At 39.9% G+C, this 26,197-nt stretch overlaps 2 protein-coding genes and 1 long non-coding RNA gene across 4 annotated transcripts; 2 read left to right on the top strand and 1 right to left on the bottom strand.

Annotated features, from left to right (window-relative positions):
• Nucleotides 1–2,672: 2,672 nt before the first annotated feature.
• On the top strand, nt 2,673–13,949 carry LOC137868324 (uncharacterized). The gene is made up of 2 exons (XR_011102214.1): nt 2,673–3,637; nt 13,255–13,949. It is a non-coding gene; the product is annotated as an uncharacterized lncRNA (long non-coding RNA).
• Nucleotides 13,950–16,806: 2,857 nt separating this feature from the next.
• trim13 (tripartite motif containing 13) lies at nt 16,807–19,059 on the bottom strand. Of its 2 annotated transcripts, none has more exons than XM_068705039.1 (2): nt 18,977–19,059; nt 16,807–18,339 (listed from the first exon to the last, which is right to left on the bottom strand). In XM_068705039.1, exons 1-2 carry the CDS (start codon nt 19,007–19,009, stop codon nt 17,149–17,151), a joined length of 1,224 nt encoding a protein of 407 aa, XP_068561140.1. In that variant the 5' UTR covers nt 19,010–19,059; the 3' UTR covers nt 16,807–17,148. The 2 variants fall into 2 exon arrangements, with proteins under 2 accessions (XP_068561140.1, XP_068561141.1); XM_068705040.1 differs by lacking the exon at nt 18,977–19,059 and adding an exon at nt 18,437–18,966.
• Nucleotides 19,060–19,874: 815 nt separating this feature from the next.
• On the top strand, nt 19,875–26,149 carry spryd7b (SPRY domain containing 7b). The gene is made up of 5 exons (XM_068705041.1): nt 19,875–20,030; nt 20,937–21,053; nt 21,350–21,516; nt 23,689–23,791; nt 24,929–26,149. The coding sequence occupies exons 1-5, from the start codon at nt 19,925–19,927 to the stop codon at nt 25,024–25,026; spliced, it is 591 nt and encodes a 196-aa protein (XP_068561142.1). The 5' UTR covers nt 19,875–19,924; the 3' UTR covers nt 25,027–26,149.
• Nucleotides 26,150–26,197: the final 48 nt, after the last annotated feature.

The raw sequence follows: 26,197 nt of genomic DNA, 5'->3' as shown, positions 1-26,197 counted from the left end.
GAACTAAAACTGCCCCGGCATGGCAACTTTGCAGCCGGGTTAGCCTGCTGTGGCCAGACACCACGATACATGACACTGTGGCTCTTGTTAAGCTCGTCTACCAGAGGACAAGGGAGAGCCCCACTCTGTCTCAACCCTCCTAATGAAGAGATGCATTATGATGTGATTTCATTTGGGCCTGCAGAAAAGCTGTTGTGGATAACAGAGCAGTCTGAGTAGCATGGTTCGTTTGTGTACTGACATGTGACTTGTGTTTTCGTGAGTCATAAGGATCTCCTGCCTAATGGAAGGCAGTGTGCGCTCATGTGACGGTGACACAATGCGGGATGAACTATATAGTATTCACCCGAGCTCAGCTTGGCTACCGTTTGGCACTGCTAAAGGGACACACAAGCACCTTTTTTTTTAATCTTGTTCATTTTTCTCATTGTGAAACTAAATATAACCACAATTTCTGTTTGTGTCACTGAAGGCTTTTGGCTGATTACTGCATAATCTTTTAGAAAAACCTGACAAGTTTTCAACAGTATATGTAAGTACGGCATATGTGCATTTGTAGATAGGACTGCATGCGTGTGTGTGTGTGTGTGTGTGTGTGTGTGTGTGTGTGTGTGTGTGTGTGTGTGCGATGTCTTTGAGTACTGCATCATGATCTTCCCTATGGTCACACTGGTGTTTTTGCTGGCTCATCCCTGCCTCTCCACATGCCTGTTTAACAACACAGAGCTCCTCCTTACTGGCTTCCTGTCCAAACCAGTTTATCTGTAAACAAGTGTGTTTTTTTCCTCTCTGCACCATTGTCCACACTACACACCAGAATGCATACACAATGGGCGCCCTCTCTCTCCCAGTCGGCTTTTGACCTCCAAAGTAAAAAAATGTTTTTTTATATTTTTACAACTACACACACAGCAATGCAAAGAAACAATGTTTCATGGTGAATACAAATATAAAGGTTTAACATATCATTACCCTACATGAAAAAAGTAAAGGATATATTTGATTGTGAGGACATTTTTAGAGAGGCAAGTAGAATTTTCAACTCACTTAAAGTTGCGTTCAAAAGATTGGCCTTTATTCACTTAGGGACACCATAAAAACTAATAGCAGGTTGGAGCTAATTCTTTTTCCAATGCACCATGGTGGAGCCAACTACTGACATAGCAGGTGAATGTTATGTATTGTTATTATGTGTGCATTGGGATGAAATGGCTGTCTCTGTTTATCTTGCCCGAGGTACACTATGCTACACTAGATATGATAACAGCAGGGTTATTGTGGCAGAGCCCAACCCATCCCTGCTTTGGCCGTCGCATGCACACAACAGTGGCGTGTGTACTCATGTGGTGTCGCCAGGCTAATCTTAAACTGAGACGTGGTTATGCGATGCAATGAGGGCTACTTGAGGAGTGTGTTTCTTTTAAGAAAGATGTGTGTGCCTTTGAAAGGTGTGGAAAATATATCAGTCAAAAGTTGTTGTTTTTAAATGGGGCAGTTGAAAAGGAAACTTCAAATTAGAGAGGACAATATGATGTCACAGCAATTTAAGATAAGAAAGAAACGTCCTCATTTGAACTGTGGAAAATAAACTAAGACAAAACCCAACCCCACATTGTGATGGAGAAGAGCGTGGAGGGATAACATAACTGCTGACGGAGCCTCTATAGTTTAGCAAACCTCAAAGTTAAGGTTTTTATTGCTTTTTAGTCCTGCTTTTTCACATCCTTCATGATTTGGTTTGCATCTCCTTGGTCTTAGGAGTAATCTCACTGTTTCCTTTACTTCTTGACTTCACAATACGCATTTACCAGATGTTATGCTCCTGTCATCTATGGCTGCAATAATGTGTTTTATTTGGCTATTTCTTGATTGTTTTTGATTGGCCTGTCACGCCAAGACAAGCACTATTGTGCTTACTGCAGATAAGTACCCATTCTGTAAATAAGGAACACATTTTGACATTCATGGTGCTCATATAAAAGATGGTAAGAAAAGTATTGCAACATATTCAGCATTCTTATACGATGATATGCTGTACCAAAGGCTTTTATTTACTGTGTTTTAATGACTCTAACAAAAAGCATATAAAAGCATGTAGTTGCATTTTTATATATGCTATACCTGATTAGGAATAATCAGTGAGTTAAAGTGCAATAGTATATAGCTGACACATTTTAATCTGGGTCATCTATGTAAAGAACAGTGTATTTTAACCACAAGGCCAATTGCAACTCTCAGTCATTGCTGTTTTGTTGTGGATCACTATGGAGTGAGTTTTTTTAATTTGCCCAGTTCAGTTGGTACCAAGGACATTTATCATGTTTACAGGTAAAGGCCGTGGAGCTTCCAGTACAATTTTTAGACATTTATATTCACCAGCAGTAAGAAACTTGACAAATGGTGATGTTTAGTACAAAATAAACAAGGAATCCTATGCAACCACACTATTTCTAAAATATAGGCTATACAACGTTTATTTGGGGCTATGAACATAGTGTATCTATGCCACTATAGTATTGACTTTATTGCACTTTCTCTTAACCTCACGTTGTAGATCGTCAGAGTTTTTGTGGCACATTGTGTGACTTGTAAAAGCTGCACAGTGTTTTTGATAGGTGATAAGGACCGTGTCATTCAGTTCATATATATAAAAAAATCTGGTTCGAACAAGTTCAACCGTAAATATTTCAGCTTGCTGTAAATGTTGTTTGGCATCTAAAGAGTTAACTTGTCTCTCTCCGTTGAGCGCTGCGTGGGCTGCGAGAGTGCATTTTCAGTGTCCAATGAGGGGCGCGGAGTCCACTCCGCATTCAGCCAATGGGGAGAATGGGAGGCTCTATCGAATTTGAATGAGGAGTGTATCTTTCGGCGCCATTTTCGAGTGAGCAGCGATCGCCTCAGCAGCTGCGGGGAGAGGATGCTGCGAATATAGAAAAGCTGTCGCTGAGACGGGGGAGAAAACCAAGCGCTCAAAATAAAAACTGCGCCGTTAGAGAGAGGGAATCCCGTAATTTCAAAGGAAACACAAGGTAATTTGACGCTACAAAGTATTTACATTGATTTTTAGTCGGACAATTTATACGGACCGAAGGAGAGGAGTACGTGGAGAAGAGGAGAGACCGACCGTGGAGGGGGAGACGTTAGCCATTTGGCAGCTTTGCCAGCTTGTAACGTTACTACTCGTAGCAACTAGCCTGTTAGCTTAGCGTGCTAGCACATAAGGGACGTCTGACTTTGCTGCGCTGAAACGGTAGAAAAAAAATATGCGCTCATACAGTGGTCCGTTTTATCTGGGAGGTGGAGGATTATATGTATATATATATATTTTAAATACAAAGTGATGGTGAATTATTTTGTAGGGAAAAGACATTTAACTTTGGGGTTATGAATGAAAGTTGAACTATAATGGTAGTATTTTTTTTTTTCTTTCGCATCGGAGCCTAGTTTTGAGCGGGAGGTGCAGAAGCAGCCAGGCTCGAGCGGAGGAGCAGCAGCAGCACAGTCTGTCAACAAATGCACACGGCACCGACACTGGGAGGGAAACATCTAAACGAGAGACCGGGACACACGGTGCCTTTTGTCGGATAACTTAATTTTACCAAGCTCCTTAACTGAGGCACACTATTCATCCGAGCTGGTAAATTGCATGTCTTGTTGGAAGCGTTTTTTTTTTTTGATAAGTTAGTCATTATATTGCTGTATGACCTTACACTCAATCATGACTTAACTAATAATGGCCGTTTTATTTCCCTATAGCTGTGTTGTAAACTGGTTCTAACGTGTTTGCAGTATTAACGTTATCTCTTGTACCAAATAATTTACCACGTCTTATTCGACGTCAGTCAACGTGACTTGCTTTATATTTTGTATTAATAGATTTGAATGTCTTACCTTAACGTTAGATGGTCACCGATGTGGCTCTCAGCCAGCTGACAACAATCATAGGTCTACTTCTGATGATTCAACTTCAACAGCTCTGTTAAACGTGGCTGTCATAACCTCTAACGATGCAGTAAAGTTTAATTAATTAGTTATTGAAAATACAAGTTGTATAGTTTGTTGCGGTGCTGCTCGTTGTAATGTTTTTTTTTTTTTTTTTTTTTGGCTCATCGTAGTTTGACGTTTTCAGTCATTGCTTTCTGTCTCCTTTTGTTTTGTTTTTTATGGAACTCACTAACCTCGCTCCACTTTCTGTGTGAGCTGGACTGATTCAGTTGAACGTTGAAGGAAAAACAACTACGTGGTCTAATCGGTTGAGTAAAGAGTGACAAAATGGACCGTATCATTAATTACAAGAGATGTCCCATGTAAGACATTGGATCCTGCTTTATGCTTCTAATAATGAACATGACTACTCGTCTAATAAAGCATAAGAGAGGCTCCATATAACCCGCCCCTTCTGCTTCCTCCTGAGTAGAGATCGGTTTAATGTGTTACATAATGCGAGGCCTCGCTGTCTGTTACAGTGTTGCATTTATTTCAACAAATACGTGTCCACATTGTCAATTATGTTTTTTAAATTTCTGATAAAATCCTATTTACATTAACTGCGTTGACAACATGAGACAGAGTAGTCACGTCTGTCCATTGCCCCGTTACAAATGACAGTGTGCTTACTAATAGCATCTTACAAGATTTTTATTTTGTCATACATGTTCTGCAGCAGTAAGGTTGTAAGTTGTTTCCACTTGGATGTGTATGACCTGAATGAAACTAAATATCAAAGTCTTAAATTGAAGATTGAATCCTCAGTGTAATATCTTTTGGGGAAATGGGACATCATGTCATCATGATGAAACCTTCCACTTTATATAGTTAGATTTAGTTTATTTGGAGGGAAATGAGTTGGTGTGATATGAGGGAAATACCTGCCACAGAGGAAAGAGGTGGAGGAGGAAGAAATAACTACTATAAGATCTGATGTCTGACTGACAAGGAAACTTGTATTTGTGAGTGTATGAGACACAGTGAATTGTGTGATAATCTAAAATGTGACAGGCATGTAATTATGTGCTTTAGGAATGAACACACTTGTGGATATTTAATGTACACCACATGGTCTAATTGAAATTGGATGGGCAACTTGTATTAACCCAAGTTTCCACTTATCCCTTTATATGTGTGGCTGTCAACTATTAAATGATTGGATTTTTTATTTTATTTTTTAAATTGCTGCTTCTTGATGAATTGATCTACACTCTAACAAAAGCTATCGGAGTCACTACACCAGAGTTGGGATTTTTTTGTAGTAATATTTTCACACCACCAGATAAAATGTTTGTGCAGAAAAAAATTAATTATTTAAAGCGCATTATCTTTTAGTTTTTACAGTATGGATTTACAATAATACTGTGATGTATACACATACTCAAAAATATATAGCCTATACCTGCCTATTTTCATGCTAAAACTTGAAACTGTTCACCGGTCTGCTATCATGTCAATCAGCCAGATAGCTGTCAGGGCTATTAAAGATAGAAAGTCAAATTGCTCTAATAACTTTACTGGGGGGGAAATATTTCTGAATGCTCATATGTGTGTGTGTGTGTGTGTGTGTGTGTGTGTGTGTGTGTGTGTGTGTGTGTGTGTGTGTGTGTATATATATATATATATATATATATATATATATATATATATATATATGTGTATGTATATATATATATATATATATATATATATATATATACATCCCCAAAAAAATCACTTTGACAATGTTACGAGTCACAGTGTCAGTCTGTTAAAATGAGAAAAGGCTCAAATACACATGTTACAGGCGGTACTTAATATTTCACTTGAAGCAGTGATTATTTAAATCCCATTTCATCCAATTTAGTTGATCGAAGCATCTTTTGTAATTTAGTTTTATAATAGCAGCTGCAGCGCGCATGTGCTTATTGCTGATATTTCTGTTTCATAAAAACTACAGATTTCAATTTGTCAGATCTAATCTCTAGAAGGGACGAGGTAGCGCTTTGTCAAAGTGAGATTTTATGATCATGAATCTTAGTAATATATATATATATATATATATATATATATACTTTTACACACCCGCTATCTAGTTTTAGAATGCATATCTGGTGTGCTCACACAGATGAAATGGGTGTGAATATTTTGGTCATATTCTTCTGAAGATGAATTGCAGTATTGTTGACACTATGCAATGGTCAAATTAGTTCGGGTGTATTTTACCACAGTTAATCTCCTGTAAATGCTGCCGGTCTATGTCTCCCTCCGTTCTCTGGTATTTGCCTCTGAACTCCCTTTGTAGAGCACCGTTGTGATGTTTCAGACCGTTAGCATGACATTATGTGACTCATCATTCTGTCTTCTCAGACCCCTCCGGCAAAATGGGCTCCCACCCCCATTTCCTGGTGAAACTGTGCCTCTCTTCTTGTACTTGCTCACATGTGTTGTAGCCGGGCTGCAAAGGATCCCCACCCCTTCTCTTCCTTCTTTCTGCACCACTCAGCACAAACTTTATAGTATTCAAATTTGCAGTGATGGGAACAGGTCTTCACGTGTCTCGTTGGTTATTTTCCAGAAGTTGGCCTTGGTTTCAGTTCTATGCCTCGGCAGCATTAAATAGAAGCTGTCGAAAAGGTTTTATATGCATCAGTCAGTTTGTTCGCAGACATGATTTAAGTTCAGGAATAGTTAAAAATGTTGTCATCTAGGCAAGCCTTAAGTCTACATGTGATTATTTTTATTTTATTTTGTGAAAATGAGTGTCTATGTATTTAGCTATACATGTAAGGCTGATGACACCAGTGACAGCAGTGCAGCATATGCTTCTAACAAGCATATGTTTTGAATTGGCTTTGGTTTTTGCATGACTGTAGGTTTGCATCTGGCGTCACACCTGTCTCACTTAAAGGCTGAAGATGTTAAAAATAACAGTTTATAAAAGTGACATTAACATTTATCAGTGTAACTGCTGTTATGGTTTGTGTATAATCCGGTAGGTAGAAAAAAACTTAGGGGAATTTTGTGGGCTGCTAAAATAAGATAATCTGTTATAATGTGAACATTGATGTATTTTGGTGGTCGATTAGCAGCTTTGAAAATGTTCGTTAAAATTCAAAATCAGATCTTTTTATCCTCTGCAGTCGCACTTTCCCTTTAATTGTTGTTTTGTGAAGTGACAGAAGTACTTATGGAATTAGGCCGCATGTTTAGAAGGAATGGGTCAGCTGTTACAGTGCTGGTGAATTCTCCACTTGATAATTTCATTTTAGATATAATATGATAACCTGCACTGACAGTGAGATCTGACATGGTAAGAGTATGCTTCTACACACACACACACACACACACACACACACACATACATGCTGTTTTCATTTCTGCTGCACCCGTCTTTTTTCACCTGAGGGTGAGCAGTTCAATTGGAAATATTTACAATGATTCTGAATTATTGGTTGCTGGTTTGTGTATTTTTATTTGGTAATCTGGTAATACCTCAGCCGCTGGGTGCAGCGAGACCAGATGTTTCCACACAGTGTGACCAACACCTTGTTGTTTTGTCAGCTTTTAAAGTTTACCTCAATAAACTAATTTGGTGTATTTCTGTAATATCAGCACACATAATTTTAGATGAGCTGCTGTAACTCATGTTGGTGTTGTAATTGGCGCTGCATACAGTTGTAAGTGGGTAGGTCAAGCCTGCCAAGGAATGTGGTGAAATGATCAAAGAATAATATCGCCAGTATTAACATGTAATAATTTAGTAACGCATGCAAGAGCCATGTTATACTTTGATTGATTTATTTTAATATTGTGTCAAACACATAAACCACATCAGCAGTGTGACAACAGAACTTGAAGTCCTTGGAAAGGCTCAGCTTTTCTTTTTTTTTTAGCAGGAAAGACTTTTGTTATGTGTGTTAAACACACATTTTCTACACTGAAACTGTAGTGTTGGTATCTAAATTCAACCTGGGCATTTGAGTTGGAATATGCAGCAAAAAACAACATGTTTGTGAAATTGAATGGGTGTGCCATTCAGCTGTCACACTTTAGCTTTGCTTCCTCTTTTGCTCTTCTTGCTTATGCATGTAAAATACGTGCTTATCCTAATTTCAGCCTCACTGATGGTTCTGTACCCAAGTACTGAGTCACTGTAATTCAAAAGGTTTTGGTAGTTTTGCTGGTTCTCACCATACCTTTTTATTTATTTTTATATAGTGTCATGCTAATAGTGAAGTGTAAATGACGTCTGTAGGTAGCACTTTTGAAATTGCACCACAATATATTGCTTTGTCTGCATCCTGTTTATTTCTGCTCAGTCGTCCTTTGCCAGTAAAAGGGAAGCTTTAAATAGTTAAACTGAAGGAGTAAAGAACTGGAGGGATTGAAGTGCATCATTCTTTACAGTAGAGGCAGTTGTGTGTTCAGATTAAATATTTCACCAGACACATTGTGGACACACGGGTGTGTTTAGATGACAGACACTGCTGTCGGTCACTGAGGAACCTTTTATAATGTGGACCACTCGCACGTTCATCAGAAGTGTTTAGAAATATCTCTAAAGACATGCAGCGTCCCGTTGTGAGACCTGTTCCCACTAACTTATTTAAAGCTGCAAAATGAATCATATTTAGCATTATTTTTCAAGTGTTGTGCTTTAAAAACTTAATTTCCAATGCTGAGTTATTTCAGTAGCATAGATATTGTGTACCTGAGGAGTCCGTCTGTAACACTCATACCTGACAGTGGGGAGTGAACCTGAGGAGTGTAAGAATGACTCTGAGGTCATGCTCTTATATCTGCTGGTGTGTCCTGTGAAATGGGTTTACTCTCTTGTTTCCACATGTTCCTGGACTTTACTGTCATTAATTTGATGAGATATGATTATAGCCTCCAGGGAATCCCAGTCACTCTGCCGGTGCTGTGCTGAACATGTTATGCTGGCTGTGCAAATATAACAGGTTTTTCTAGGATTAACACCATTACGGTGCTAGTTTATATGGAACAAAGTAGTTCTTCATTGGTAGCATCCCTGGTCCTCAATGAACAGTAAAAACTGTTCAGCACCTCTTGGGTTTCTTGGAGAATTACACACCCTCGCTAAGTATTCTTTGTAAAAGGTTATTTTTTATTTTTCCTGTTATTGATATGTCATTATAATTGGTTGCTTTGGTTTTGTATTTTCTTTTACTGCTGCAGAGATCTGCTGCCCCAGTAGTTACATTTGATCACACCGTATGAAGGTGTGGTTCAGTGAGCACAGTATACGTGTACTGTGTGTATTGTCTTGTCAAACGTTTATCTGGCTTACATTTTTAAAGTGATGGTTTTCTTAATTATGTGCATGTTGCTTGCGTGACAAAAAAAAATATATTTCTACATTTCCTGTAACTAGTATAAATCAGTCATTTAAATGTAGTGCTTTCAGACTGGGCTGTTGTGTCTGCAGCTTCCTTAAAGGTCTCAGTGGCTGAAGATTGAAAGCTTTATGAACCCAACGCAAATTTGCATGGATCATTTCATGTAGATAAATATGAATGCCGTTCAGTTTTTTTTTAATGCACAGCTTAGGACGTCAATGTTAATCTCCCTTAGTTTATGCTTGTACTGTCAGAAGATGTTGTAACACGGACAAGAAGCTGGCCCAGACCACTTTTGGTGAGGTGATGGGTTGTCGTCGGCCGTCTTTGTACCCGATGGGGTGTAGGAGGTTACTTGACCTTCGACCTCGGGGTCAGGTGACTCTTTGAGGCCATTGTGAGGAGAGCAAATGTCGGAGGAATGGGTTAAATGGGCTGAGCAGTGAAGGTGACATGTCCGGGCATGCTGCCTTAAAGGAGAGGGAGAGAAAATGGGGAGAGGTTAGATTGATTGATGTGAACTATTCTACTCGAACTTAAAGCAATGATCAGCTGAAAAGGAAAATACACAACGTACCTGGTTAGTATTTAGCCTTTTTGTTAAGTAGTTTACAAGGATGGACATGGTTAAATGTTTGTTTCATGACTTCTACTGCAGTTAAATTTGTACAATACCGTCTTAACAACTGGCATGAACACATGCCATTGAAGATAAGGAAATGATTGGGCACATTTTCTCTACTTTCCCATGTTGTCACACTTTGTGCTCCCACATGTGTAGAGTGTGCACACATTCTTCAATGTTGGAGATGATGACAAACACCCCTTTGCACTTGCAACTATTTTTAAATAGTTATTTAATTTTTTGCTGCTAACCTGATTTTGTTGTGATTGTGTCCTCCCTTTTTCTTGGCAGGGGTCGTGGACCCTGACAGGAGATTTGGACCCTAGTAGCTCAAGACTAAAACAAGGCGATGTTTGTCATGCAGATCTGACAATTATACACCCCTGATGTTGAGTTGTAAATGTACCACAGTGTAATTTGTGGTGTATCTAATGTCTTGATTATTATTGGTTAACTTTTTTTTTTATACCTTTTGCAAAGCTTGAAACACTAAACAATTGTTCCTCCATATAGTTCTCGGAACTAATTCAACAGCATATTTTATCATGTAACATTCTTTCTTTTTTTTGACAGATTTTACATTCAGATGGTGCCACGAATTTTTAAAAGGCTGTGCAAATTTTGTGCATAAAGACACATTTTTGAGATGCTAGAATTGGTTGTAAAATTGGCTCCAAATGTAAACCAGAGATTTTTAGACTTTTATTTTTTTATGCTTAGCCAAAAATGAATATCACACATGCTTGAAAAGGGCCAGGCTCCTACACACCGATTTAAGACAAACAAACAAAACAGCACACTCACTGTCTTCCCACTCTCAGGTCTGTCTGACTGGATAACATTGTTTCACTTTTGTTCTCTACATTTGCATATCTAACAAAAAATTTCAGCTGTAGTCATTCTTTTTGATCACCGAAAATTACATGTGTAATGCATCTAGATAGAAAGATGAGTCAAATCCTATATTGAAAGTATTACTAATAAAATATGCAATGTGGCTCTTCAAATTTCTGGGGGGGAAAACCCTTGTGTATATATATTTATCTATATACATTATTTGTATCACTGCTTGTGCATAGTATTAATTAACATTAGAAAGCAAATCGTATCAATGACGAAGCCTTTGCCAGACAGTAACTTTGTAGAAGATGAAGACAATGTTACATGTAGGTGATGATGGCAGTAGTGGTGAACTTAATGGGAGCTCCAAGCAGCAACACGTATAATGATGAAAATGTTATGTTTGCAGTTGCAGTTCATCCAACTTTTTCTACACGTATTATATTGAGTTCTGACCTTTCAGTCAGCTGTGTGGCTTGAAATGTTTAATCTATCACAGTGAACAATTAGTGGCTCTTTATGCGGTCAGTTATGTTATTGATGCATGATGTAATTTTGGTTAAGTTTGATGTTTGTGGGACACTGACAATTTAAAAAGTCAGATTCCAAAAGCTACTTTATATTTGCAAGAAATAACCAAATCCATACATCCTGTCTCTTCTAGGTTTAATGGTGTAACTGATGAAAACAATGTTTCTGCTGCTGACTCTCAAGTCTTAAGAATTTATTTTTAATTTGTTCCTGCTTCACAAAAAAAAGAACTTGAATAAAAGCTACTAATTGGTGCTTTTTACCTTTCTCATTGGATGAATGTTTTTTTTAAATGGATTTATTTTTTCAGTCATCTTCTAAGGTGTGTGTGTGTGTGTGTGTGTGTGTGTGTGTGTGTGCGTGTGCGTGTGCGTGTGCGAGAGAGAGAGAGAGTGTGTGAATGAGAGAGAGAAAGCATGTTTTGTCAGGGATTTATAATATTTTTTTTAAGGGACGTGTGTTAGAGATGTTAGGTTCAGACTCTCGTGTCCATTTCAGACCAAGGTCATAATTACAGGTCCATTGAGACCTCTAGTGGCAATAGTTGTTGGACCCAATCTCCTTCAGGATTATTATCAGCGCCACGCTGGTTTTAGCGCCTTTGCATACAAACTAGTTTTAAGGTTTACAAGGACAGCCTGAAACATCTTGCTAGAAAAGTTGACATGTTTGTATTAACTGAGAGAGCTTCTTTTTGTGGGTGCTCTATTGATGCCTCCAGTGGGCTGATTCTGTTTCATTTTGAATACCAGATGCTTGTTTCTCCATTGTGAAACTGTTTTGTAGGAGGTCGACCTCTTTAAAGAGGAAAAGGTTTCGCTTCATATTTTTTCCAGGTAAAATACTGTGATCTCTACTGAGGACAGTGAAGCGGCAATTAGCTTGTAACCCCAGAGTGCTCCACCACTGAATGAGATGCTGCACTCTCCCTCTGACATGCAGCCATCTTTGTGGCTCAGAAAGAACGCTCGCTTTACAACCAGTTGTCTATGGAGCACCTGTCAGTAGCACAAGTGTCTGTTACTGGGCAGGAAAATTCCACCGTATTTTGACCGACGTCCTGAGAAAATTTGAGTAATTTAAAGTACAGACTGCTATTTTTTTCCCTGTCAACCCTGCTCCTCTGTTTTCACAGCACTTTGTTGATGCAAAACTATGTGAATTATTTATTTTACCATATTACTAATAACCAGTGGACACATTTTGCACCCTGGCTATGCTACTAAACCATTTCAGTCAAACATGTCAGATTTGCAAATGCAGTTTTTCGTCCTAATAGTTTAAGATGTGTACAGCTTTCACCGCTGCCTAAAACAGACTGAGGGGGGGGGGGGGGGGCTGGGAAACTGTTTTGCTATCGTTATGAAAATGCAATAAAATGAAGATGTGAAATGACTTGAGGACTCTGGGCAGTATGTGGACACGCATGTCCCTATGGCTGCTTGGTGCCAATGAAGTGGAATCCTAATGTTACAGCCTACAGTGTCTTTCCAGTCGTGTGGCAACACTCGGGGTAAGACCCGGTCATGTTTCAGCGTGACGGGGCCCCCGTGCATTAAGCAAGACCCATTAAAGTGTTACTGAGTTTTGTGAGGAATAATTTAACTAATCTGTGGAGATCGCTGACCTCGACTCCATCCAACAGTTTTGGGATGATGTTGGTCTTATGGACCAACATCAATGACCAACCTCACATTGTGGCTAAAATTTGTGCAAATCTCCAGGTTTCAAAATGTTGTGGAAAGTTTCCCCAGAGGAGCGGAGGCTGTTAGAACAGCAGAGGAATTCCCCATAGCTTGAAATGAGATTTTCAACAACCATAGTGTTTTATCATTCTGGTGTCCACATACTTTTTGCCTAGCACTGCACTTCTGACCGTCTGTCCTCATGCTGGCATTCAGCTGCATTGTCTGTTTCTGTGTGTTTCAGGTGGTGAGCAAGAAGATGCTGACGATCATCTGGACATCTTTAGGTAGATCAATAATGGGTAATAAATCTGTGAACATGCTGTTTGGACTAGACGGCTGAAGAATGAAGACAAAAACCACAGAAGATGACAAGAGTTGGGGAGTTGAGGGACCCTGACTGCAGCTCTGGCGATGCTGTAGCAGCACGGAATGGTTTGTGGGTTACACTGAGATGCAGGCCATACTGTGCTGCCACAGTAAAGCCTGAACATACAACCTGCTGTCACCATGAGTCCCTCAGCCTGTTGAGGCTGACTTGCTAATACTATCGCTCATGGATTCGGTGTCTGAATATTGTTTGTCTGATGGCAAAAAGTTTCTTTGGAGTTGCCTCTCTCATTTGCCGGTCGCCTTACTGTAGCAGCACGTAAATATTGGAGTTAAGACTCTAGCTGAAGCCTCCAGTATTGATCGTGCTGCTGAAGCAAAGCTGACCACTCACTGTGAGCTCAACCAACCACCGAGTGCTCTCCGCTCTCCCCAGCGGTGCCCAACAGTGACGGACAGCGATTGCTTGAGGGATGCTTCCAGGTACATTGTTTACACACAGATTCTGAGTGAACCTCCAACACTACCATGCTTTTAATTGTTAAAATATCTTTTTACGTTTTACTGTTCTGTCTGCACACCTGGAAAAAAATAAAATTTTTAATTGGCTTTTTTGTCTGTAATGTGTTGTGATCATGACGTGTTAAACTTGGTGTTTAACAGAATGTAATGCTATATTGTTTTCATGGTCTTCACGTTACACCAAACATTTAGCCGACTTAGGAAATCCTTTACATGGCTTCATATAGTCCGCCGTCCACGAAGAAGTCACGCACGTGTAGGCCTGCGTGCCTCTGCGCAGTGTAACCGGGATGTCCGGCCTGTTCAGCATGAGCCGATAAAGACGGAGTTGCTACGGATTAAAATGATTACAATCGTAGTGCAGCGAACGCATCAATTCTGTAGTAAATATGAAAATGAATTAAAAGTATAGATTTAGTTTCCCTTTGGAAAATGTTCGATAAGACTGATTTGTGCTCTTAAGCACTGACGGTCTTTATGATCTATCGCTTACTACGACCCAGTCTCTTTACGTTATTGTGCATTATGCACGCAAATATATATGATATATATTCTGATCTCTGCAATGCTGTAACGAATGACGGGTGTCCCGTAACATGGCTAAAATCCTCCATTTTAAGTGGTGTCGGATGCGCACGCAATCATGTAGCAGGACACCCGGTGACGATAATCTCAAGGCAGATTTACCTAAATAAAAATGACTGAATTCATGTTTTTTATCGGCCTTTGATGTAACATGGCAGTTGTTGATAAATCTGGCTTTATAGAATGTTAGAATCACAAATATCTTCATAATCTATATAACTGAAGAGAATAAAAGTGTTACACTCGTTTACAAAGTCGCTCGGACCACTTGCCTTTGATAACAACATGAAAGAAATAAACTGCAGTAATATTTATTGATTACCTATTTTATTTTGGAGATTTTCTGATAACATGGTGTAAAGTTCAGGAATATTTGCCGTCTACTGAACAAACGCATGTTGCAGCATTTCTTTTGCCATTTGGCCTTCCGGGCCTGGTTAATAATTCTGAATCCTCGTATTTGTTCTCGCAACTATAATTATAAATAAACTGGAATTAGGACATCTAACAAAGGTGAATTGATGTAAAATTAGAACAGAGAAAACAGTCAGATTTTTGCGCATTTTAGGTGTTTCTTAGCAGCAAAACGTGCATTTTTTTTTCAAATAGAGAAATATTCACATCTAACATATTATTGTATATTTATAAGATTAGCTTTTTATTTGATAGTATGCATTGTTTTAATAATACCGTAGCTGCAATATGGACCTTTTCTATGTGTGTGTGTGTGTGTAAATATTAACCACGTCAGCTACATTTATTAGCAAATATTTAGGAAATTATTGCATTATAATTCCCTTTCTAAGTGTAGTTATTTAAATTGAATGTGTGAACATTTTGCGTATTTAGAAAAAAAAGCACATCAAAGTGTGGAAGCCGTCTCGATCGTGATGTACAGAGAGAAATTCCACATTTTGTCTCACAAAACGTGACTTTTTATTGTAAACATTTACCTGCTTTTATATCGGTCGTGCATATTTTAATTGCATGCAGGCTATGATGGTAGAATAACACGCCTCTCTTGTTTGCTCTTGCACTTTGGTTGCAAACACATTTTCCAGAAAACGTGAAAATGATAAAAAAAAAAAAAAAATGATGGCAATAGGAAATATCATTGAAAAAGATGCTTTTATCACAGTGATAATAAAATGGCTCTTCACTTTAATCGATGTGAAAGAGTGCGGGACCTTATCCAGTGATGGGATAAGATGCTGTTAACACTGTAGGCTGTATATCATTATTATCTGGATATTAAGTTAAGTGATTGATCGCGTGCATGGTGACTTGAAGTTTTTATTATGTATTATTATTGTTTTATTTAACCTCAGTGTCTGGCCATGCAACCTACAGTCATTTTTTATCATACAAGTGTTAGTTAACAATATATATATTTTTAATTTGGATTGGGTTATTGACCTTTTTTAGGCTTTTGCGTGCAGAGAAAATTAAAATATTAATGTAGAGTGGTACATTTATTTTCATCCTATATTTGCCTGGCAACAGAAGGCTATATATATGTACATGCGTGCCATGACGTACGTCCTGAATTATGGTCAGTGCTGACATCACGGATTCACTTTGTGGTCTGATTTAAGGATTTATGTTTTTCAAAATGCAGCTCTACTCAGGAGAATGAATGAATAAATAAATAAATAGAAGGATAAAAGATCAATGCACAATTCACTGTTTGTCCTTTTGCTCTGACCTATTTTAATAAAAAACATTTTTTGTGATATGCCAAAAATCTCACTGAGCTATACCCTGAATTTAAAATAATTAAAAAAAACTCCCAATTTCCATTTGCCCACACAATTGCATTTTGATTTGAGGCTTGCGAAGTCAGTTTTCTACCAATTAAAACGCATAGCAGAAAATAGGCCTGAGCTTTTCACTTAACAGGCTGCAGATGTCTGACTTTATAGACCGGACAAGTCTATAACGACGAATGAGTCACATTTGCCTCCGCGAATAGCTCCTCGTGTGGAAATAGAGTTAGTAGCCCAGCACGTGACAATCATGCACCCTTGCCTAAATTTTGTTATCAATGATAGGGGAAATAGAACAGTCAGCTGTTCGGGTTTCATGAAAGCACCATAAACATAGGACCGCGTTCTTTTCTCCTCCCTCGCTGCAGCCTGGTGAATATTTCACACGGGCCCTGTTATGCAACGTGTGTAACCTTGAAGAGGTTGCAGCATCACTGTGATGCGGACGCGCTCTGCGGGGAAGAAGCCAGGGATTATTACCATGTACATTTCGTTTATTACACACACTTAGTTCACATAGGGCTCGATTGTGTCTCTAAATAGTTGGCTAATTTGGTATGTCGCACTTAATAAAAAAGAAAAACACTCACGGGTGTGACTTAAATCTCTGTTTTATTTATCGAGATCACTTTGGACATGTATAGATTTGTCATGTCAATAAAAAAAGAAATTGATCGATAGTGTCTATCTGATGTAAACATAGGCTACAGCCTCTGTATATAAGGTTTGATTCTATGGCTTCATTGGAGCTTGGGCAAAAAAAAACAAAGGGCAAAATCAGAAGACATGATAAACAATTAGGTAAACAAGGGTCTCCCTATATTCAGGTGCACATCTGTCCCTAATGCAATGCACCTCGCAGGTCACTTGGATAGCAATTCGTAGCTGTGAGTGCATGGCAGAGATGCCAAAAGGTGAGTCATAAAGACAACTTATTAATTGGCAATACAATTGACAGCATAGTCAATCAAGTTCCCGATACATTCCTGACCTGCACCCATCAAACTTGAGCACATGCCAGTCATTTCCCGCAGGTACACACCGGTGTGGGTAAGGTGCGAGGAGACAGCAGTGAGCAACGGCTCAATCTGCGAGGGCACGTAGGCTGCGAGGCTGTGCGGCTGCAGCAGGAGCAGCGTTGACAGTAACAAAATCGTATTGAAGGCGATCCACCTTGGTGCCGCCATCCGGGAGCCCCCCGTTCGGTAGGAGCCATTCTCGTGCGGGACCGAGATCTTGTCCACTTCTCCGAGCCTCAGCGAGTCCCACTTTTTAACGTCGAAATTGCGCACAAGGGGACAGACGTCTGTGTCTTTCCGATAGGACAGCGGGGTCTCCTTCAGGACCTTTAACTTTTCCCGAAACTCCTGCATCTGCTGCAGAAAGCGCAGGGGGTCGGCGACGCTCCCGAAGGACTCGGCGATGCCGAGCGCCCGTCTGTGCTCCTCCATCGCTGCGCTCAGCCTGGCGATCTCCGGGTCGTATTCTTGCAACGCCACCAGCTTCAGGGTTTCAAAATCGGAGAGTATCTCGTTCTTTTTGCATTCGATGGTGCTGATGAGTTTGTCGAAATAGTGTGTTACCTTTTCCGCGTCCCTGGTCACAGACAGAAGCGCCTTTTTCTTACTGGCTTGCAGTGTCTCCAGGCAGGATAGGACGTCTGCGCTCTGCCAGCTCTTCACCCCGTGAAGCAGCGCCTCAAACGCCTCCCTCTCTCGCTCGTGTGCCTCCTCCAAGGAGCAGAACGTGTGCCCTTTGTGGTCCTCCGTCGTTGCGCAAAACCCACAAATTAGATTTAAGTCCGTGGCGCAGAATATGTTCAGTGGCTGGCCGCAGTGTTGTTTACATTCAGACATTTTAGGCATGACCCTTATTTTGCTGTATTTTTCCACTATTCCCCGTAGAGAGTAGTTGATCTGCAGGCTGTTCGCGCCGTTGTGAGGGGTCTCTTTGCGGCACGTGGGGCACCTGAAAGGCGTTCTGAAAGCCGGACCTCGGTTCCCCTCCAAGAGACCCTCCAAGCATTTCTTGCAAAAGCTGTGCGAGCACAGCAAGACCCGCGGGTCGTCGAAGAGACCGCAGCAGATTGGGCACGTAAGTTCATCTTCCAGCAGCTCCATGGTACCCTGTAAACACATCATCCAGGCGTCAAATCGGTGCTTCATGAGAGTGAAGAAAACCCAATAAATCAGCACGTAATGAAATAGGCTACAGGCTACGCACCCACACTGATGGATGCCTCCATAAGGAAGCACAGACAACACATTACACACGACAATCGCAAAAGGATACAGGTTTTGCAGTCATGTTCCAGCTGTGTGTGGAGTATTCCCATCCTGAAAGTGAAACTGACTTGCATCCAAGTGCCCGCGTAAAAGGTTGGCACGAGCTACGCCAAAGACTCCGTTTGGCCATCTAACGTTGAGTAACATCTTGCTTTTTGACGTATTTAAGTACCCAGCTGGCGTTGAAAGAATCGTGAAACCGTGTCGCGAAAACAAGGCTTGAAATAAGTCAAAAAATAACTTTAAAGACTATAACAGCAAACTATTTACCCCTAGCTTTGCGTAACAGAATAACAAGGCAGAGGTTAGCTGAGATGAGCCCTAGATTAGCGCCGTCTAACCAATCCAATGCGACAAACTATCGACACACGGGGTTCGCGTTAGCGTTTCTCCTGTTGGCAAGGTACTGGAGTGGGGCTGTGACAGATTTTGCCAGCGCATAGTAACATGCAACTACTGGACCAAAAGAAGCACTCACCAGCTGCTGAGACGCACAGTGCAACGCAATCATGGCGCTTGTTGCTGTGCAGACTTCGCCCTCTTCCGGGTTTAGAGTTAACCGTTTCGGTGGCGCACAAAACATCTAAATACACGGATTCGTCTGTGTTTGCGCAAAGGTGACACAGAGCGCGTACCGTTTTGCCACTAACAATAAACCTAGTGGTGTTTTCAAGTTTTTTGGGGGTGCTTAATTTTGGACATTAGGTTGTTTGCGTTATTGCCCCTGTTGGATAATTTGCAGAGGATCCCTGCCAGTCTGATGGGGGAGGGGCTGTTGCTATGCAAAACATTACAGCGTGAAAAACTGTCAACTAGGTTTAGTTTGGCATCACATGTTTTGACACTAGCCAACTTCTGTCGCTTGTGTGGGTAGCCTCTATTTGTCGATATGCGCATCTATAAACCGCTAACACGCAAAAAAAGGTGCAAGTGAAGGCGCTCAGCTGCATCAACTGATTTGAAAAGCAAACGTAAATGGCGCACCCAATTGGCACAATATCCTTGCACCACCAGAGACGGCGAAAGACAAACTACACCATAAATCAGCAACATTCTATCAATTCTATGTACCAGCCTCTGGGGATGCTCATCGGTTATTAATAGGCATCCCCAATTCAGCATTTGTCCACTTAACATTTATTACATTTTCTAAAAACAAAAAAAAACACTTTCATCTCACTTGTGGTTATGTAACATCGATACCCAATAGTTACTTAGTCACGTGTAGAAATTTTGACCTTGATTTTCTTCCCTTGTTTCCATGCCATCAGGAGCAACTGCCTATCTTAGCCGCTGTGATTGGATACAGTTGGGTAGTAGGCGGCTTATGCAGCGCAGACCTCTGTCGCCGCGTGTCGCTGTTGTGCTCGTGGAGCACGCGCTCGTTGGTCTGACTTTTGTTTCCGGATGTTATCGGGGAGCAAGAATGGCTGCGATGTTTACGTGTTGTCTAGGCTGCTGCGGAGATGGCGGATCGGGGCATATTCCCCTCAAAGAAATGCCCATTGTCCAGTTAGATACCCACCACATGGGTGAGCGGTTCTACCTCTGGTTGTCACAGCTGTGGATGCTGGTCGTGTGTCACGATGGTTTTGCTACTTCCGCCGTTAGCATTAGCTAGCTTACCGATAGCTGCTGCTAGTGGTATTGTAACCTTTGCAGCTCAACGTGATTTTGGTAGCATTGAGGGGTGTAGCGTTGTCTTGTAACACCCTCTTTAAGATAATGTTACTTCCTGCGAGGTTATCACGCGACTCGTTTAATGTTGGACCCTTAAGTTAGTTCTGTAGCTAAACTCAAGTCACGAGAGACAGCTAACTGAATTAGCATGTCGTATTTCTTTTGCTAAACTTTAAATATCCATTCCTCACATGTTTAATGGTTCATAGAAGTGCTCTGCTTTGATTAATGGCTTGTGTTTGTGTATGTGTGTTTGCTCCATTTTAATATTAAAAGCCATAAAGTAAGAGCATGCACATATATATAAATTTAAACATAAAACATCTTATTGAGTTGACGGTGAATCTAAGGTATGATTTACCTCAGTTGTTTTCGATCAATCTGAGTTTTTGAAGACATGTTGCCAAGATTGTGCAACTGAAGTATTGGTTTATAGATTATGGAACATAATCGTATAACACTTCCTCTACCCTGGGGAATATCTGGATTTTCAAATGGCACCTGCAGATTATTAAAACGAACCAACGGCAATTGGCTTGGTGCTGAAATGATTACCTGATAAAATGACCCAGCAACAAATAAGATAATCTATTAATCGCTTGTCATTCATCAAACATTCTCTGTTTCCAGCTTCCCAGATGTTATTTGCTGTTTTTATCTGACCTTTTGATTGCAAACTTTGAAAATTGTTGCCTCATTGTTTTGTAATAGATTTTTGTGTTTTTACAACCAGATGTCTTGATGCCTTTGTTTTGCAGGCACAGATGTCGTCATAGTGAAGAGTGGCCGGAGGATATGTGGCACTGGAGGCTGTCTGGCCAACGCTCCTCTGCACCAGAACAAAAGTTATTTTGAGTTTAAGATCCAGTCCACCGGTAAGAGCTCGTCTGACGACCAACCTGTTTCCATACCTCTGCTGCCTTCTTTTCTTGCCAGATTGACATTTTCTGGTGCGTCACTATACTGTTAGTATTGATACTGACACGCTGCAGTTTTTAGTAGCTGCACCGTCCTGTGACTGCATGCTCACTGGTGGGATTCTGTGCAAAACTTATCTTGTCATTTGTTATTACAGCTTGTCTTTGTCATAGATGTAAATACATTTGAGTCTTTGTGCTTCAATGTGTTTTAAAAGAGCAGCCACTCAGACAGTATTGTGCTTTGTGTTCAGGTGTGTGGGGAATAGGTGTGGCTACACAGAAAGTGAATCTTAATCAAGTGCCTATGGGCAGAGACACAAACAGCCTGGTCCTGAGGCATGATGGGTCTGTGTACCACAATAATGAAGAGAAGAATCGCCTACCCGCAAACAGCCTTCCTCAGGAGGGCGACATTGTGGTAAGAGCAACATTTATTACTTCACTTGATGCTAAATTTGTTTGATGTCCCGATCTTTGACAGATTGACGTGTTGCCAGTTGCTTGTGAAGCTGAAAATGAAGAACTTCTCTTTCTTACATTGCTTCTTGTCAAATACATGAGAACTGACAAGCGTACATTGACATAGACACTGATAGTATGAATGATTTGGGGAAGCCAGTCAGTCTCTATTCCAAAGATAAAGATGTGGTTGTGTGACACGAGTGCTTCTTGTAGGGTAAAGGTGCTTCATTAATTGCTGCTGACTCATACACTCATGCGTATGAGTGTATGAGTCACACGACTCGTATGGTCTTACAACAGGGATGTGAGTGTAGATAGTGTGTATTTACTGAACTTTAATTAACCCCTTCATCTGCCAGAGGCCTGCTTGGGCAGGCTGGCCTGGATGTTCTGTGATACCCACAGGATATATATATATTTATTTATTTATTTATTTATTTATTTATTTATTTATTTATTTTATTTTTTTTTTATTTTAATTTGTGGGTATGTATTGTATTTTTTAAGGCAGAAGGCTGACAATATATAGTCCCATTGTAATGCTTGGTCCAGTATGGGCTGGATAGCTTTCTGTTTGTGCCCAAAATTGCTATTTGGCATCAGCTTAGAAGTCATAATAACAGATTTTTCATCACACTGAGAAAACATTTATTGGATTATATTTACAAACCATGTCATTCCGCACTCGGAAGTCATTATGTTAGATATGATGATAATGAACACAGGCTTTGGGTCTGAAAAAAATGGGTCGTGGGTGTTGGCTGATGCAGCATAAAATCAGGCAGGTGCAGGTGGCTGCTGCGCGAAAACCCAGTGGGGGGGGGGGGGGGGGGCTAGCTGTTTTGAAGCTCGTGCAGACCTCTGTCTATCACTGTCAGCGAGCATGTCACTATCTGCTCAAAGCAGACACGATGTACCCAACTTATAAGACAAACCTCACTTTTTTTTTTTTCTCGGAAAATGTTACTTAATTTCTTATCACGCACATTTTATGATACCATATGGTCCTGATGAGGAAGAAACCAAAACGGCTACTACTACTACTGGAGCTTAAACCTTGATGACTTTAGCGATAAAGACCCCATATGTCCTTTAGAGACATTACTGTATTCATGTGAGCTGTATTCACCACCCACAGACGTGTATACAGAGGAACGTACTATACTGTAAACTGTGCATGACTAAACTTGTGTGAGACCAGGGAATATAGGGATGCTTGCTCATTTGGGGTTAGTCATTGCTTTTCCTTTGCTGCTTTTCTATTATATCATAGAGGATATATGAACACCTGTACATGAATACAATCCAGTGCTATTCTGTGCTTGTGATGCTCATGATCAACTTTACTACATTTCTGATGCTTTTGGTGCTAATTTTTCATTTATAATGCATGATGTAAAATAATATCTAAAAATGTAGGCCCTCCCACTTGTTTATGCAGGTTTTACTTTAATAACACAGCTGAACCAAGAGATTGGCTGGACCCCATTTAAAAGCGATTTGTGTAAAAGGTACAAGATGACATGCATTCACGTATTTGATTAATAACCAGCAAGGTTATGGAGCAGTGTGCAAAACAGTGTGTGTCACCTATTTACTTTATCACTTACTCTTGGAACAGGGACCCGGGAAAAATACAACACTGTTGAACACATATTCTCAGAACACAGTGCAGATGACTAATATAATGTATTTACAAATTCCTTGATATTTAAAAAAAAATGTACAGGTAGCAACAAATTTGATCCACACAAAAATGTTCATAGTGTTTTTATGTCACATTTTGGGTTTTCTTCCTGAATGAAGAGTCATTGATCATAATTATGGAGTGATAATTAAAGCTCAATTCATCATGGTCTAGTAGGAGAACGTGCAACTGCAGGAAGAAAGCAGAGAATACTGTGGGGGGAAAAATATACAATAGATAATAATAAATACAAAATGTGCTGCTCCTCTTGACTTGTGCTGAAAATAATAAAATATCTTTTAAATTGGTAACAGTTACAAACTTTGACTAGCCGCACTACACATATAAAGGTTTCTATTTGATAATTGAATCATGTTAAATGCGTTCATATGCACATGCATACATTTAGTGACTAATTCCAGTTTTGTTTGTGTTCCTCAGGGCATCACATACGACCACGTGGAGCTGAATTTATATCTGAATGGAAAAAACATGCATTGTCCTGCCTCAGGGATCCGAGGCACTGTGTTCCCTGTTGTTTATGGTGAGTTAATGTGTTGGCTTAATATGCTGATTAGTTCACTCGCTTTTTAATCTTGCAATCATTTTTGACAAATTTTCGAATTGAAACAAAATGTGTGAGGACTTTATTGACTGCCAAACTGCTCTCTCAGAAATACCATTGATGCAGTTACCCTTTTATTCCACTAGAGGGCTGTATTTGTACATATTTGCGAAACACTGCTCATTTGGGGCTCATTAGTTGTTTAAGTTAAGAGTTTTTCATTTGCATGTTTGACCACAAACATATTCCAAACATCCAAGAGTGTGTTATATGTACTAGTCAAAACGAAGCCTTTAGCAGGAGGAGACGGTGTTGTTTGAGCTGTTTGGTGCAAACACCTGTCGTAAAGCGCTTCTAATATTTCTGAGCTAGAAAATATATCAGAAAGTCTGGTAATTGAAAATCCTGTACTAGTAAGATACTTCACCCTAAAATTTAAAGTTTTCACCAAATTAGTTATTTGAGCTGCAGTGGTACAGTAGCATTGCTTTGTTATAAACAAATTATTGCATTCTTATATTTTAATTTACAAGAATGCCTGCTTTGTTTTATCTGCACGTCTGTAGCTCAGATTTCCAGCAGATGTTTTGGGGTTTGCATTGAATCTCCACCTTCTGTTTTTAAACAGCACTATAGTGGCTTTAGGCCCATGTGAGGGAGAAAACTCGTGCAAAAATAATTCTGTTCCACAACAAAGATATGCGTTTGACCGTTTATTTGTCCACAAACACATGAAAATACAAGTACCAGTTCCAGAATCAAACATTGATGTGCATGAGTGCGGTCAACAGAAAAGGCTCAGCCTCTCAGTGCCAAGAAAAGAGAACAGGTGAATGCAATCAAATATAACAACTACCATAACCAACCAAGCTTCAGTGAACACTCCCACCACCTGTAATGAGAGGGAAGTAAACAAAACGTATATAAAACAATATCTGACTCATTGTATTTGCAATAACTTCAAAGAAATACTGGGTTATGCACAAAACCAGAGATGTTGTCAAATGATTTTATTTTTTGCATAAATGCTGCTAATTCTAAAGAAGTCTGTTTAAGAGGTGAACGTGTATACAACGTCTAAGCTTGTGCTCACGTCTTTCCCTTCTTTTGTTCCAGTGGATGACAGTGCCATCTTAGACTGCCAGTTCAGTGACTTCTATCACACAGCTCCACAAGGATTTGAGAAGATCCTCTTTGAGCAACAAATCTTCTAAAGGAGCACTTCAGCCTCGGCCCCTCTACGTTGTGTGCCCCCCCCCTGCATCTCATAGCAGCCTCTGTGACACCACAGTTTCACCTTGATTGGATAATACGATGTGTGGCTTGAATGCCTTTTGTTTTGTTTCCCCCAATTATTCTCTCTCTCTACTGATTGTCCGGATCAACGTTGGAGCATCCTTGAAGGAGTGGGGGTTTCTGATCATTGGTCGGCTATGACTGTGCTGATGGTTGACTGTCAAACCATTAACCTTGTGTCAGTGGTAATCCCCCTGTATTAACTGAGACACTTTCAATTGCTGCTTACATCCTCAGTCTGTGTGTAGATGCCAGATAGTGGATGTAATGGTAAACGGTTCCCCCTTTTCAGGATCAGAAGCCATGTTTTATTGACATTGCTATACACATGTGTTTTTGATTATTATCTCCCAAATGCCATACTGACATCTAAGCATATACCCTATATTTATTTGTATTTATTTGAGTCACAGACCAAAGTAATGTCTTTTTGGTGTGACAAAACATGTATTTTTTGGCAATCAAGAGTTTGTGAACTGAATAAGGATCAGCTGGTAATACTTAAACATCAGTCAACAATATCCCATCCACTTTTATGTTGCCTTCTTTAATTAAAAAATACAATACAAGTGGGGATATTGCAACACTTTTTAATTCATGCCACTGTTATAATTTTAGTTGACACTGAGATGGTTTAAATTCTGACAGTAGTCCAGTGCACATTCCAGGGGACGGACAGGTTGACTATTCACTGAGGTTTGATGAAGTGAAACATTTCTTAAATGACCCACGTTAAAATGTATTCTCTTGATTTCTAAATGACTTCTATGAACGGACCTTAGATCTCCCACTCTTCTCTCCCCGGGTGTATTTGTTCTAAATATCTGAATATCACCAAAGCTGGTGCTGGCTGTCTCTGATTAGAGATGCTATGTGGTTAGAAATGTCAATCTGTTGTGTTGTGTTGACATTGCATATCCGCTGCTGAAGTGTGACAGTTCATTATTTCAGATGCTTATCTTTATTTTGCACTAATGATGTTATTGTACAAGCAAATCCAAAAAAGTGTTGATTCATTAAACTTTTGTGTGTCTGGAGGCATTGCTTTTGTCAGAGTCCTGTTCTGTGTTTTGGTCGTAGAGAAGTATC

The sequence above is a fragment of the Cebidichthys violaceus genome, unplaced genomic scaffold (genome assembly GCF_023349555.1).
Source record: "Cebidichthys violaceus isolate CVI_PGR_0920_01 unplaced genomic scaffold, fCebVio1.0.p SCAF_11, whole genome shotgun sequence".
Taxonomy (NCBI): domain Eukaryota; kingdom Metazoa; phylum Chordata; class Actinopteri; order Perciformes; family Stichaeidae; genus Cebidichthys; species Cebidichthys violaceus.
Note: the sequence above shows the minus strand (reverse complement) of the source record. Positions and strands in the feature narration are given on the sequence as shown.

What these genes read in the sequence shown, in the direction of transcription:
- spryd7b (XM_068705041.1), top strand. Translation starts at nt 19,925, where the DNA reads ATGGCTGCGATGTTTACGTGTTGTCTAGGCTGCTGCGGAGATGGCGGA. An exon ending in CTCAGGAGGGCGACATTGTG is followed by an intron (nt 21,517 to 23,688) that starts GTAAGAGCAACA and finishes TGTGTTCCTCAG; the next exon opens with GGCATCACATACGACCACGT. An exon ending in TGTGTTCCCTGTTGTTTATG is followed by an intron (nt 23,792 to 24,928) that starts GTGAGTTAATGT and finishes CTTTTGTTCCAG; the next exon opens with TGGATGACAGTGCCATCTTA.
- trim13 (XM_068705039.1), bottom strand. Translation starts at nt 19,009, where the DNA reads ATGATTGCGTTGCACTGTGCGTCTCAGCAGCTG. An exon ending in ACTGTGCGTCTCAGCAGCTG is followed by an intron (nt 18,340 to 18,976) that starts GTGAGTGCTTCT and finishes ATGTGTTTACAG; the next exon opens with GGTACCATGGAGCTGCTGGA.